At 34.7% G+C, this 16,271-nt stretch overlaps 1 protein-coding gene across 3 annotated transcripts in view; it reads left to right on the top strand.

The window, feature by feature from the left end:
- The window catches only part of SETD4 (SET domain containing 4), a 43,593-nt gene extending 29,622 nt beyond the window's left edge, over positions 1–13,971 (top strand). Inside the window, exons 7-12 of one of the 3 annotated variants that reach the window (XM_003763416.4) lie at positions 3,353–3,527; positions 5,536–5,617; positions 8,778–8,858; positions 9,298–9,421; positions 10,069–10,229; positions 13,547–13,971. In XM_003763416.4, coding sequence (XP_003763464.2) covers positions 3,353–3,527; positions 5,536–5,617; positions 8,778–8,858; positions 9,298–9,421; positions 10,069–10,203 — 597 coding nt within the window. In that variant the 3' untranslated portion in view covers positions 10,204–10,229; positions 13,547–13,971. Of the gene's footprint in view, positions 1–3,352; positions 3,528–5,535; positions 5,618–8,245; positions 8,353–8,777; positions 8,859–9,297; positions 9,422–10,068 lie in introns of those variants that run through there. The other 2 variants (XM_031959304.1, XM_031959305.1) reach the window with 2 other exon arrangements.
- The last annotated feature ends 2,300 nt before the right edge of the window (positions 13,972–16,271 follow it).

Below are 16,271 nucleotides of genomic sequence, written 5' to 3' on the forward strand. Positions count from 1 at the left end.
TCCTTCATACATTCCTATTTCCCAGTTCATCATTTTCTTTTCCACTTTTCTTTTTCTGCACTACTCCTACCATTACTGTTATTGCTACTGCTGCTATTATTACTTCTATTAGTACTACTACTGATAATCATATCTTTAACCTCACCATCACTCTGCATGATATAGAACTTTCAAATTCCTGTCTTTGCATGTTCGCTGTCAATATTAGTCTTCTATCTGAATTCTTTGATCTATCACATATAGTCTAGCCTTTATTTCCTTCACAGGACCTTTTTGTCAACCAATTTAACAAGGCATTGGCCCCTTTGAATTCCTTACCTCCCTCCTCTTCTGCTGTCCATGCCCTTCTCTATGGATCATAGCCACTCATCCTTCCTCCCATTGTCTTCTGCTTCTCTGCTTAGTCTGCTGCACAATGCTAGAGGAAATCAGTCAACTGGGACTTCTATGACATACTGCTGCCATCTTTTTTATTCATCTGATATCACTAGATATTCAAGAGCTTTTCTTTTCCTCATTCTTCTAATGCTATGCCATTTTCCTTTCTCTTAGCAGACAACTTTGCCTCTTACCTCTCTGAGAAAATCAAGGATGTCATTTGGATGATTCCTTTCTTTTTTAGCTTTTTATTTTCAAAATATAGGCATAGTTTTCAACATTCACTTTTGCAAAACCTTGTGTTCCAATTTTTTCTCCCTTTCTTCCCCTCATCCTCTCCCCTAGACAGTAAGTAATTCAATATATGTTAAATATGTGTTATTTTTCCATAAATATTTCCACTGGATGATTCCTTTAATCCTTTCTTCCGTAAATCAAAATCTTTTCCCACATCTTCATTTCTTATTCTCTTTCACAAGATACACTTCATTCTACAACCTTCTGTCTCCTTTGGGGGCTTGCTTCATTGACATTCCTTTTTTCATCTTTAATTTCTTCCCATCTTAATTCTTTGATGTCTACAGACATGCTCATTTTCACCACTTAGTTCAAATGAGTTAATATTTGTAAAGTGCTTCGGCATAGTAGATGCTATATTGATTTTAGTTATTTAGTATTATTAGATTTATCAATATATACTGACAATGTGTCAGTATGTACCAACTATGTTCATGCATTGTACCCAGCATAAGGGGATACAGTGGCAGAAGGGAAACTTTTCCTGCCCTCAATAAAATTATATTTTACTGCATCATATATCTGGTACACAAAGAAGGAAATACAAAGTCATTTGAGAAGAGAAGATCACTAATAATATTAAAAAAGAAAACCCAGAGAGGAAAATTGTTCATACATCATAATTTTTTCAGCCATTCTTCAGTTGTTGAGGACTTATTTATTTCTAGTTCTAGGAATTCTGTGGTAAAATTTGGGTATAAATTAGGCCCTAATTTCTATCTTTTGACTTCTTTGAAGTATGACCAGTAATGGTCATATGAGCAGGTTAGCTCCTTTTTTTTTTTTTTTTAATAGCCTTTTATTTACAGGATATATACATGGGTAACTTTACAGCATTAACAATTGCCAAACCTCTTGTTCCAATTTTTCACCTCTTACCCCCCCCACCCCCTCCCCTAGATGGTAGGATGACTAGTAGATGTTAAATATATTAAAATATAAATTAGATACACAATAAGTATACCTGACCAAAACGTTATTTTGCTGTAGAAAAAGAATCAGACTCTGAAATATTGTACAATTAGCTTGTGAAGGAAATCAAAAATGCAGGTGTGCATAAATATAGGGATTGGGAATTCAATGTAATGGTTTTTAGTCATCTCCCAGAGTTCTTTTTCTGGGCATAGCTGGTTCAGTTCATTACTGCTCCATTAGAAATGATTTGGTTGATCTCGTTGCTGAGGATGGCCTGATCCATCAGAACTGGTCATCATATAGTATTGTTGTTGAAGTATATAATGATCTCCTGGTCCTGCTCATTTCACTCAGCATCAGTTCGTGTAAGTCTCTCCAGGCCTTTCTGAAATCATCCTGTTGGTCATTTCTTACAGAACAGTAATATTCCATAATTTTCATATACCACAATTTATTCAGCCATTCTCCAACTGATGGACATCCATTCAGTTTCCAGTTTCTAGCCACTACAAAAAGGGCTGCCACAAACATTCGTGCACATACAGGTCCCTTTCCCTTCTTTATAATCTCTTTGGGATATAATCCCAGTGGTTAGCTCCTTTTCTTGCATTATTCCACATGATATACAGAATGTTGGGGCTATTTCATAGTTCTGCCAACAGTATGTGTATAGTTCCAGTCTTTTCATATCCTTATCAATATTGACTATTTCTCTTTCTTTTATCTTTACCAATCTGGATGAGAAATTGGTTTGTGATGAATCTGTGATTTTATGGGGATATTTATAGTTTGTAATTTAAACTGTTCATATCTGAGTTATTCAGATTTTATGGATTTCATAATACTGCTTTCTCTTGGTTCTTTTGCCATCTATTTGATCGCTTTTCAACTGCCTTTGTTCAATTATGCACACGCACACACTCCCTCTTTCCCTTTGTTTTTTTCCTCCTGATTTCACATGAGTTAAAATATTTCTAATTTTTACTTTTAAATCTATGTACTTATCCGACCACTTTGCCTTTGTTGAATCATTAGTATATATATATTCTTCTCCCCCCCTTCCCTCTCTCTCTTCCTCTCCTGCCTTCCTCTCTCCCTGTATCTTTGTCTGTGTCTGTGTCTCTCTCTTTCACTCTGTCTCTGTCTGTCTCCATGTCTCTGTCTCTATCTCCCTTTGTCTCTGTCTCTGTCTCTCTCTCTGTCTCTCTTGCTGTCTCTGTCTGTCTCTCTCCCCTTCCCTTCCCCTCTCTGTCTTTCTCTCTGTCTCTCCTCTTTCTCTTTCTCTCTGTCCCTTTGTCTCTCTCTCTCTCTCTCTCCCTCTGTCTCTCTCTTTCTCTTCTTTCTTCCCTCTGTCTCTGTCTCCCTCTCCTTTTCCCTCTCCCTTTCCCTTCCCCTCCCCATCCTTGACATGGTTTAGTAATCTCTGTGATTACTCTCAAATCTATGTATCTAGCCCTACTTTCTTTTTCTCACCTCCAGTCCTACATTGCAAACTGTCTATTAGACATTTTAACTTGGATGTTCCCAGGTCTTCCAGACTCTGAACTTAGCTCTTACTACATGGCACTACCACCACATTCACTAGATTATTAGCTCCTCAGAGGCAGGGGACTTTTGTCTTTTTACTTTTGTCTTATCCTTAGTGCTTAGCTCATAGTAAGTACTTAATAAATGTGTGTCATTTGACATAACTGAACCACTTAACGACCTCAGAATTTAATCATGTCTCTTAAGTGTGATTTTAATCTGTTTTCCCTTGTAGGTAAATGCAGCCTTTAATGAGAAAACCCGTTGTTATGAAATTAGGACTACTTCAAGTTGCAAAAAATATGAAGAACTATTCATCTGCTATGGCCCTCATGATAATCACCGACTGCTTTTAGAATATGGATTTGTTGCCATAAATAATCCACATAGTGCTGTTTATGTATCAATAGGTCAGGTCAAGTTTTTTCCTGTGCAAATGATGCAAGTGAATTCTTAAAGGCATTTTAATATAATATTCAATAAGGAGAACATGTTCATGATCTGTTTTCTTTTCTGTAGTCTTATTTAGTGAGTTCTTTGACTTGAGTTTGCAGCTTAAATTTTTAGTGAAAGAAAACTGGGATTCTGTGGGGAAGCTGATGAGTGCAAGATTGCTATTGACAGAAAGAAACATAGCAAACTGAAAAAAGATGAAAATAATATTAACAATATTTTTTCTACCATTTGTATACTTTCACACTGCTATATTTATATAGGTACATATTTATTTCTTGGTATTAGATTGTAAGTTTCTTGAGGGCAAGGATCATGCCTTATTCATTTTTGTTTCTTTCTTAGTGTCTACCGCTGTTTGTTTGTAATAGATATTCAGGAAATGTATACTGAATTGAAAAGAGAGGAAAATAGGGAAATTAATGTATCAAATCATGCTTGACTGAACACAATTAGATAGGGATTTATTGTGATAAGTATTTATTGACTGTCTGCTTTGTATAATACAGTGAATTGATTACTATGGAAATTACCAAAAAAGTAACAGTTTACAATCTAGAGAGAGAAAATATATATTTTTTCATTATGTTCTCCTAACTTGCTATTTTCATCAGTTTGTTATATTTTATTTAACTGGAGATCTATTCAGATATTAACTGTTACAGATTGAATGAACTTTCAAAAGGTTTTCTTTCATACCATAACAAAAGATTGATGTTCCTAGCCTGAAGCCAGAGAAGCTACTTAATATTTGGTCAATATTAGGATTATTCCTTTTCTGTGACTTCAGGTCATGGTGGGTAATGACTTGAGATTTAGAACACAAATAATAGATAAAACAGATTTGTTGATTCAGAAATTTATGGATTTTAAAGGAGATTTTAGAAATCCTTAAATAATAAAGATGATGCTTTAGTTCTTAAGCAGAATTTTATCTACTCATTCAAATAAAAATGACTGACATAATGATTTTTCAGTCTTATAACAAGCTACCTTTGAGACCAGTTTATATGTTTCATGTTTATGACATAATAATATTAAAAAATTTTAAGAGTTTTTAATTATTCTGACTCCTTTATTTTCCTTTTCAGGAAACTGAGTCACATAGAAATAGTTCCCAAAGGCACCTAAAGATTTAAAGATAGCGTTAGGACTAAAATTCAGGTCTCTGTACTCTATTACTCTATGTGGTTGATAAGAGTTATTGGATAAATAGGAAGAAGTACAAAACATTTTAAGGCTTAAACTATTGTTTAAAGTCATTTTAATTTGAATTGCTTTTATAGTTTTATCATTTATAATTCATATGGTAGCTATGGTGAAACAAACAAAAAACTCTTATTACCTAATTCTTCAGGTTGATTTGCATATTGGAATCAAGAATTAAAGTTAGAGATAATAAACCACAAGGCAGGGAGTAAATTGGAAGGGACATCAGACTGACTTGGAGTTAGGACACTAGGGGTCAAACCTTGTTTCTAAAATTTTATTAGTTCTAAGTCCCTTAACCTGCTTGAGTGTCTCTTTCCTTATCGTACAGATGACGATTTTTTTTTTTTTTTACAGAAAGGGATAATCAAATGTGAAATATGTAATATTGATAATTATATAAAGTATTCTATAAAACTTAAAAGAATTTATAAATGTCATCTATTATTAGTGTCATTATTAATATTTCTTATAATTTCACTTACATTAATATTATTACTAATATCACTACCATTACTGTGGTCTGGTGACATGAAATTATAATGATTTTGTGGATGGTGAATAATCCTCCCGAATTGGGCAAGAGTAATGAATTCTGTTTCTACATCTAAAGCTCTTAGCTTCAATCATCTATCTTCATTGTTATATAAAGCAAATTATAATACTCTAATTAATTAGCCCTGTTGTCTGAATTATGCCTTAAATATGTGAATCTTATTTTTTTTTTAAAAATGAATTTTATCTTTAAAAATACAGATAGCCTTGTGGATCACCTTCCTTCAGTGGACACACAAATGAATAAGAAGCTTTCCCTTTTAAAGGAGCATGGCTTTTCAGAGTAAGTATCCCTCTAATGAAATTTTCGTTTCAGAAAGCTTTCATAGCAACTTGAGAGAAAACAGAGTTTTCTTCAAGGTTGATTTGATTAACCCAAAAATATTTTATTGAACATGAAACAGGGTACAATGCTAGGAACTTCTAGGGAGAGAGACATAAAGCACTATCCCTGGTGTCTAGGAATGTAAGATTTACTTGCAGAGATCAGATATATATGCATACGTAATGAATTAAATGACCACATAAAGAGGTAGATGCCGAGTGGTATAGATGATATTTCTTTGATGTAGTATAAGTGTCTTTATGAAAATATGGTAGCACTGAAGTCCCCTGGGACACTATAAAATCAGCAAAAGCTGTTTTGGCAGTTGATTTGAGTTTCTTTAAGATGTACTATAATCTCATCAGACCATATATAAGAACTCATGTTTGAAGTCTATTATTTTTGTGCATATGGAAAAGGAACTGAGGTTATACTCTGAAGTTAGTTGAATGATGTGGTTTTAAAAAAAGGAATATTGAAATCCAGTGTAGATTAATTTTGCTTCATGGTTTATCTATGGTCAGTTACCTATTCTGAGTAGATTTATTTCCATTCCTCCCTACCTTACTTACTTTTAAGCTTCTACCTCTTTAGCATGAAGTTGATTTGAAAATTAATGAAAGTAAAATATAAAAACATAATTAGGGACATAACTATATGCGATTTCTTGAAAGTTAAAAATTATATAAGATTCCTTGAAGGAGGAAATATAGCTAAGCTTGGTCATTGATGCTTGGCTCATTAATATCTATCAAGGCATAAAGCAGGGAGATGTAGGAACAGGAGAGAATTTGCCACTGTCATAAAGGAGAATCTTATCGTAAGGTCCAAGTTGAAGGTTTTCTGTAGGTGATAATGTTCCTCAGATGCTCCTGTTTGTGAATGACATTGCCCTGATTCCAGCAAGCCCCAGCGATCTTAAGAGTCTCCTGAATGAGATTTGTAATCACTCTAAGAAGTTTTCTTAATTTTCCAAATGGGAAAAAAATCAAGTGGATGAAGAATGAATAATATATTGTCCAAATTGTGACATTCAGTTGGACAACCTGTAAAACTAGTTACTAAAACCAATATACTGCAAATGGACTAGGATTTGGTCCCAGAATTGGAAGAGTAGACTTCATTACCTTTGGAAAATTGCAAAGTTATTTTAATAACCCCAACGTTTTCTTTGAAGGGCTTTGTTAGTACCAATTGTAGTCACCAATTTGATGGCTGTTAAGACATGAATTGTAAAGACACTGAAGAATTTCAAGACATTAAATTGGCAATGGGATAGTGCATGATGGGCTTGACATTAAGAAGGAAGAATGATATAAAATATATCATCAAAGAACTATATAGTTTTTTATAAGAAAGTTCTATATAAGAAAGATGGTTATTATACCCTTTGACCCAGCAGTGCTACTACTGGGCTTATATCCCAAAGAGATACTAAAGAAGGGAAAGGGACCTGTATGTGCCAAAATGTTTGTGGCAGCCCTGTTTGTAGTGGCTAGAAACTGGAAAATGAATGGATGCCCAACAATTGGAGAATGGTTGGGTAAATTGTGGTATATGAATGTTATGGAATATTATTGTTCTGTAAGAAATGACCAGCAGGATGAATACAGAGAGGCTTGGAGAGACTTACATGAACTGATGCTAAATGAAATGAGCAGAACCAAGAGATCATTATATACCTCAACAACGATACTGTATGAGGATGTATTCTGATGGAAGTGGATTTCTTTGACAAAGAGACCTAACTCAGTTTCTATTGATCAATACTGGACAGAAGCAGCTACACTACACCCAAAGAAAAAACACTGGGAAATGAATGTAAACTGTTTGCATTTTTGTTTTTCTTCCCGGGTTATTTTTACCTTCCAAATCCAATTCTCCCTGTGCAATAAGAAAAATGTTTGGTTCTGCACACATATATTGTATCTAGGATATACTATGACATATTCAACATATATAGGCCTGCTTGCCTTCTACTGGAGGGGGTGGAGAGAGGGAGTGGAAAAATCAGAACAGAAGTGAGTGCAAGGGATAATGTTGTAAAAAATTAAAATAAATAAATTAATTAAAAAACTAAAAAAGAAAAAAAGAAAGATGGTTACTGGTGTTGGGAACCAGAGTTCATAGGAAGATACTTTAGAGGTCATCAGATCCAATCATCTCATTTTCCAGATGCAGAAATTGAGACTCAGAGAAATGAAGAGACTTGTTGAAACCATGCAGCTAGTAATTAATTGATAGGGCTACAATATAAACCCAAGTTTTTTTTTTTTTTTTAACATTGTCAGCACGCTCTGTACCACATGCCACAGTGTACTATCTATAGGATTCTTTTGATATGATTGATGCCAAATTAAATTGAGGATGAAGGTTCCTACCACTGTGGCGGGGGGAGGGGGGTCTGTTCTGGAGAACTTGTGGAAAAACATGAACAGATGTCATATGTGGGCAGGCATAATTCATAAGGAATGCCCTCGTGGATAAAGTCACAGATCCATTTGAATACTTGAGTAAATCTGTCATTCCAAATCAAAGATTAAATGCTTTTGGATTTCTCATGTCATTTGTTCTCCACTTCCCTAGGTTCATCCCCTCAATAGAATTAATTGGAAAGAGACTAATTCCTTTCCCCGACCCCATCATTCTGAAATGAATTCTTAACCTCTAATTCCTGCAGTCTCTTCTGGTTGGTGAGTTCTTCTGGACTTCCATTTGAAGAAGTAATCACACAAGTCATGCTCACCTCAAACCCAGTTCAGTTCCTGACTTTCTTTCTCCATGTAGGAGCATTCCATTCCCTTACTCTCCAGTTCCTTTTTATGTGTTGTTTTCCCTTATCAAGGTGTAAGATCCTACAGAGCAGAACCTATCTTTCTTTTTTGCTCCTATTTGTATTCTCAGTGGCTGGCATAGATTAAATGCTTAAAGAATCCTGTATTCTGATTTTCTCTATCATTTTGCTTTTACACATTTAAATTTTTTTTTTCCTTTTGGCTCTGGCTCACAGACTATATAGTAAAAAAAAAAAAAAAAAATACCACAATAGGGTATCATATATTCTGCAGTGAAGAACTTAATAAATTCTGCCACTGAAAGTATTTTTTTTTTTCTTTAGGAATTTAACTTTTGGATGGGATGGTCCATCTTGGAGATTGCTTACAGCCCTTAAATTATTATGTCTTGGAGCGGATGAATTGTAAGTTTTCTAGTTGTGTTCTTCAGTGTGTGATTGAATATATTGTTCATTCCAAAAAACAAGGTTTCTTTTGTCTTTGTAGTTTTTATCAATTTGGAGGGCAAGGAATGTTGATCAGTTAACAAACTGTGCCTCCTGTGGGCCAGGCCCTATGTTAAAGCATTGGGGATACAAATTCAAAGGATGCATGCACAATCCCTGGTTGCAAAGAAGACAAACATTTACAGATCAGGAGATCTTTATCTCCTGATCAGGAGATAAACATTTAAAGAAGTTAAAAGTGTATGCAACATAAATATAAAGTGTATAAATACAGATATGTACAATATATTTAGAAGAAAAAAAGAAAGATTTTGTGGGTTTGTTTTGAGGCACAATTTTTATACATCTCTTCTTGTAAGTGCTGCTGATGTTACCATATTAATTTTTTTGATTCTAGTACATGCTGGAAGAAAGTGCTTCTTGGTGAAGTGATTTCAGACACAAATGAATGGAAAAGTTTGGTCTTGTCCAGAAAAATATGCTCTTCTTTTATAGAAGAGACCAAAACTGCACTTCAGAAGGTATATTTTTAAAACATTACGTTCTTTTCTTAAAAGACTGTAGTTTAACCCAACATTCTTTTTTTTTTCCTCCTGAGGCAATTGGGGTTAAGTGACTTGCATAGGGTCACACAGCTAGGCAGTAAGGCCAAATTTGAACTGACTAAAGGGCTGGTGCTCTATTCAACCTTCTTTTTTATTTGCACATGAACTATGTGAACATGAAATATGAATAGTATACTTTGAAGTGATAATCAATTTATTGTTTTAGTAAAACAAGGTTGTAGAAATAAAGATGCAAATTTTAATAAGCTTATATGTTGCATATCTCATTAGAGCATTGTAACACAAACATTTTGTGTTTAAGAATTGCTTTGGTTTTCCATTAATAACAGTGATTCTCACACTTTTCCTTAAGCCTTCATTTTAAATAAAGCTTTGGCAGAACCCTTGTAATAAAATATTTTAAAATTAGTGTTTTTGATTCTTATTAACAGACAGCATAAGGTTCACTTAAAAATAAGAAACTTGAGTTGTTTCAGGGTATTTTGGTAGCATGAATTGAGAAGCACCAAATTAAACTTTTTATCTAATGTTCCTGAGTCAACTCGGTCTTTGGAAAATTCTTCTGGAATTATTACTAATACTGATACTTACATTGTTTCTAGATTTCCCATATGAAGGATGAAGAAACAGCCTTGAAAGACCAGTTAACTTTGGTAGAAAATTTGTGGTTAGAAGAACTAAAGCTTCTTCAAGTGTCTGCAGATATTCTAAAGAATGTGCACCAAGAAACCACCTGACCTACTCAGAGTTATTTACCTTTGTGGTGTGTGATTTTTTTTTTTTTTTGATGCAAATAATTATTTGTTTATGAATTTTTTCATTTTTGTTTTTCTTTTTGCAAATAATATCACCTCATTTAAGAAAGGTTTATTAATTACTTGCTGCTCCAGGCTTTATATTCAGTACTGAACACACAAATATAAAAATGATAATTTCTGCCCCCAGAGAGAGCATATTGGAGAATGTTCACAGATAAGTAAATATTAGATCTATATAAAATAAATAGATATATATTTGCGGAGCAGCAGGAAAGGACACTAGCAATTGGATGAATCAAGAAAAGCCTTTTGAAAGAGGGGGCACTTGTGCAGAACCTTAACAGGGTTTAAGGATTACAAAAGTACAAGGAAGGAAGAAGACCATTCTTAGCATGGGATGCTATCTAATGAGAAGACAGGGAATCAGGAGATTGAATGTCACATTCAGCAAGATGTCACATCCATGCAATATCATAAACAACCAGGAAGAGGGTTGGTTTGGCCATTGGGTGGTGGAATTAGCCTGGAAAAGTAGAGCCAGCGTATAAGAATTTAAAAAAATCTTCAGTTCTTTACTACTACTTAAAAACACCAAGATCTATACAATATACATATATAATTTACATAATAAATATTTTAGTATGTTAATGTTAATATGTTTGTTAGTATGATGTTTTGTATGTTAAGGATGGTTTCATTGTCTTAAACATCAATATAAAATATATTGAATATATTTTAAGAGATAATAAAGAACTGAAACAATTATATATATATATGTATATCTACACACATATATATTATATACAGACAGAGAAAATCGGTTTTTGTGACTTTAGAATAAGACTTGTATAGGCTGTGACTACAAGAATATAAGCAAAAACAAGATTTGAAGATCACACACATTCTAATTATAATGACCAATCTTCTTGGTAGAGGGGTAGGAAACTGAACGTAGATAGGGACATGCTGTTGGATGCCTCTGGTTTGTTACAAAGGATGACCTGGTAAGGCATTTTGTTGGGAGATGATTATTTTAATGTTAAAAGGTTTATGTTGCATACACACACATATACACACAGAGAAATAAATATGTGTATTTGTATAGAGAGGCAGTGTAGCATAGTGGATAGAGAGCTGTCCTTGGAACCAGGAATATCTGAGTTAAAGCTTTGCCCCTAACATGTATGGACTGTAATCCTGGGTAAATCATTTAAGGCGCTTTTTTAAGACTAAATTGCATAGGAGCTGATATTCTTTGGTAGAAGAAATTCCTCATTGGGAGCTTAATAGGATTTAACATGAGTTAAAGCATAAGACAAATCTCTATCACTGTCTAGGTGTGTGAATATGCATATCCACATGTGTACAAGTGCTCAGAGAAATATATGCATTCAGAAATATAGGGATGTGTGTAAAAATGATTGTGTAGCCAGCTATGTGGACAGAAAGAGCTAATACTTCAAGGAAAAGTATAAAGACGAAGAACATGAGGAAATATGTCATGTATCTTTCACACTTTTGCCAGAGCTATTTTACTGAAGCTCTGATGTGATACTTATCTATTCAAAAACACTTCAGGGCTGCCTAATGCACAATAAGTAAAGTATAAATATGGAGTCCCTCTGCAAGCTGACTTTAATCTGATTTCCAATTCTTATCGCACGCTGTTCCCTTTTTCTACTCTGTATTCTAGCCAAATTCTTCCTTTTGTCCTCTCCTCTCTTTATATCTTTGCTCATACCTATCAATAGAGTATATTTATTTCAACCCAGTAGTGAGTAATGAGGGTGATGGTGTGGGAGGATATATATGTATGTTTGCGTTGTGGAACGGGGTCAGTAGTATTCTGTATGTGTATACATACATACACCTTGGAATGATGATAGCTTCTAGGATCTGTTAAGTATCACCTCCTATAAGGAGATTTTCCTCATCCCCGCAAGTTCAGGGATAAGAGAGAGGTTCTCTCTCAGTTAGTTTAATAATAATAATAATAAATAATATAAAGAAGTTAGTTTAACTAATAAACTAATAAAGTTTAGAACTAATAAAGAAGTTAGTTTAACAATCAATTGAATGTACATGTTGAAAATGATAGCACATTTGAATGCATTCATAGTGCAGATCCTGAGAGTCAAGATTGAAGCTAACTCAAAGCAAATTTCATTCTCATCTGGATTTTAGTTAAGTGATAGAATTTTTTTTTTTTTTTTTTTACTCTTAAACAATGAAAAGAATAGACTTTTGGAATAGATTTCAATGAGATGGAAATTGCTAAACAAATTCTGCTTTTTGAATGCCCTTAAATAAGTGCTCTTTTTATATTACATATATTATTGTCTATAAGTTACAACTTGTATAAAATTCAAATGTCAGAGACATAACTAACTTAGTATATGTTCCCTATGTACTTTGATGCATGAAAATTATAAGGTATCACTTTCTCCATTAGCCTGATTATCTTTTGAAAATGTCAAGAAAGTCCCACTGTCTCCTTTTAAAGAGACATAAAAATGAGTTTTAACTCCCTTTCTTTTTACTGTCAAGGAAAATTCATCTTAGTGCTCAAGATTACAGATTTTTTTTCTCTGGCAGAAAGTACAGACTTTAAGCCTTGTAAATATGTAAGTTCTTAGCAGACAAGTTTTTTTTACCTTTACTGTTTTATTTCTTAGTATCACTCATTACCAAATGGTATTTATTTGGAGTGATTAGCAAATACTGAAGGTGGTATTTAACATTGTTTGAATGGAAAATTTCAATGTGATTGTCTGTGTTGAAAGAAAATATTATATTTGATCTTTTTTATTATTTTTGCAGACATCATGCATGTCTGCTGTCATCAACCACAAAAACCCTTTTATATGCTTAAAAAAGAAAAATTCCACTAGGAATTAACTCTACAGTATACTTGAGAGGTATCTATACTATACAGGAACGTTTTTGTCTTCTATTTTTAAACACAAAAGAATCATTTTTATTAGCCATTTAAAATTGTGGTTTTACTAGTTTAGTTGACATGTTATACAATACATTATTACTGTTTTACATTTCATCTATATTTGTCCTAAGATGTATCCTCTTCTAATTGAATAAATACTTAGTGATGATAAACTAAAATATATAAATAAAAACATGTAAATATTTTTCCTTCTCTTTTACTGCCATCTGTGAGATGTATATTTTTCTGACTCTATCTGTAATCCATTTTCTTTCTTGATGTTTATGTGTGTGTAATTTGACTAAAACTTTAATTATATTGGTACATGAAACTCCCAATAAGGAAACTCCTTTATTGTTTTCTCTGTAAATTATTTTATAGAGCTGTCTGGGGCACAGAAGTTATGATTTGCTGGTTTCACACAACTGCTATGTGTCAGAGGCAAGCCTGGAAATTGGGACTTCCTCATATTGAGACCACCTCTTTATCCCCTCCCAAATCTAGAAGGATTACTTTGCAATGCAAAATTATTGATATAGGAAGTAATATATGTGAAATACCCCTTTTGTGAAGTGAAAGAACACTTTCCCTCCCTACTTGTTACATTTCTGCCTGTTGTGAAACAAAGATGAGAGGTTTGGAGGTGAGGTCGGAAAGTGCAATGAATTTAACATCAGGAGACTTGCTGTGGAGATCAGTGGGACTTTGCAAAAGAATTAGAAGATCCACATTATATCATGGCAATAGCAAGATTATATGAAGATCAATTCTGATCGACACGACTCTTCAATAATGAAATGATTTGGGCCAGTTCCAATGGTCTTGTGATGGAAAGAGCCTTCTGCACCCAGAGAGAGAACTGAGAAGTGAATGTGGATCACAACATAGAATTTCACTTTTTTGTTGTTGTTTGCTTGCATTTTTTTTCTTTCTAATTTTTTGCTTTTTGATTTGATTTTTCTTGTGCAACATATTTGTGGAAATATATACAGAAGAATTTCACATGTTTAAAATATATTGGATAATTTGCCCATTTAGGGGAGGGAGTGGGGGGGGGAACGGAGAGAAAAATTTAGAACACAAGGCTTTCTAAGAAAGAATGTTGAAAATTATTCATATATATATTTTGAAAATAAAAAATTTTAATTTAAAAAAAGTTCAGTGACACCTAGGAAATCAGCATATCCTATAAATCAAAGATTGATTTATTTGTTTTGTGGATTATCCCTATATTTCAGGAAATAATGCAGATTAAAAACAAAAAAGAATTAGAAGATCTAGTCATTGCAGTGAATCCTTTTATTGGATTCATTTAAGGAAAAAGCAAATAATCTTACAGGAATGATACAAGGAAGAAAATGGAGATAACAGTGGAAAAAGTACTAAGAAGGACTTCTCATACAGTATGACATATAGGAAGCTTTCAGTGGGGCTTCGGGGTCCATCTTTACTCTTTGGAGTAGAGCTTAGTTATTTTCTAGGGGAGTTGGAGTTCTACTCAGATTTTGATTGGTTTCCTGTTTTTGAACATAAAATTAGTCAGATGTCAATCAGGTAGGAAACTAGAGTTTCAAATATGTAAAGCTTCAGGCATTAAAGATTCCAAAGTGGGGGAGGGTGGGAGAAGAGAGAAGGAGGGAAGGAGAGGAGGAAGAAGAGAGGGAGAGAGAAAAAGGGAGAGGGAGGGAAGGAAGAAAGGGAGGGAAAAGGGAAGAGAGGGGGAAGAAGGAGAGAGACAAAGGGGGAGGGAGGGAGAGGAAAAAAGGGAGAAACAGGAAAGGAAGGAGAGAGAGGGAAGGGAGACAGGAGGGGAGAGAGGAAAGAGGGAGAGATGAAGGGAGGAAGAGGGAAAAACCTGCTAGGAAAATGAGGCATGGGCTGAGATTCATGGACTGATAACCCTTGTGTGGGCCGACAAGGTAAGGATATTAGGAAGAGTCATGGTGACATGTTGAGGTGGAAGACACCCCAACAGTGCTAGGATCCCCAGATCTGTATGGCAGGTATGGTGAAAGAATGTGCAAACTCAGTTTTTCTCCAAGTTAAGGGGCAAAGATTTATTATGTCACTAACAGTGGGCTAAGTTCCAAAAGGATTTAGCAAAGAATCAGAAGTAAGATGATAAAATTTATAGAAAAAAGAGAGACCAAGTGCTTTATGATAAGCTAATTTATGACTTATAAGTGGCTTTGAGGATGGTCTGGTATACTTTATCACTGACCAAGAGATTGTCATCTGACAGCCAGCGATGTTTGTGGAACCACAGCCCTCCCAAGGCCTCAGAGCTATCACTAAAATTTCTCTAAAAGCGAGGGGAGGAAATGCATAACTATATTACTCTTAAGGCCAGATGAATTTGGGGTTATTGCTGCATTTCCCCTAGAACCTGCATTCCTTCCTCAAGCAGTTAAGACCCAAGTTCATTTGGGACAAGGGACGAAGGTCTCATCTTCTGGAGCTGCTTCAGGCTGATAAGGGACTTAGAGCCGGTCCTGCCCAGTGGGGTCCAGACTGAGGGGAGACAAGTGTCTTGAAGATGGTGGCAGCAGCATAGAGGGATTGCTGAGTCCCAGAATCAGGTAGCTGGTGGTATTCAGGTTGAACAAGTGGCTTGGAGTCTGAAAAAAACAAGGTTCCCAGGTAAATGTGGGAGAGATGAGGTTATCTTGAATCTCTCGCATCCAGCCAGCTTTTTCTAGGATCCTCTCAGTATGAAGCTAAACGTTCCCTGAATTGCTGATGTACATATGCAAGAGGTGTTGGCAAGGGCACAGACACCACCACTAGAGGCAAGAAGATAGTTCAAGGCCAATTAGTTATTTAAAACCATGTTAGCAAGAGAGTCCAGTGATTCCTGAATCTCTAGGAAAGAATGTGCAGTTTCACTGGCCAGTTGGTTGATTGTGACAGTCAGGTTTGGGAGAATATCCTCAAGTTCTAAATATTCAAACTAGGGAACTAGCATTGCTGTGCCTTTCCTTAAATAACAAAGAACAAGAATAAAAAAATTACCAAAGAACGCTTCCCCCAAATCCCCACATTTGTCTTCTCAAAGAGGTAGGGGCAGTGGGTGGATCAGTGGTGGAGTGCTCAGGTGGCCTAAGTG

Source organism: Sarcophilus harrisii, chromosome 3 (genome assembly GCF_902635505.1).
Source record: "Sarcophilus harrisii chromosome 3, mSarHar1.11, whole genome shotgun sequence".
Taxonomy (NCBI): domain Eukaryota; kingdom Metazoa; phylum Chordata; class Mammalia; order Dasyuromorphia; family Dasyuridae; genus Sarcophilus; species Sarcophilus harrisii.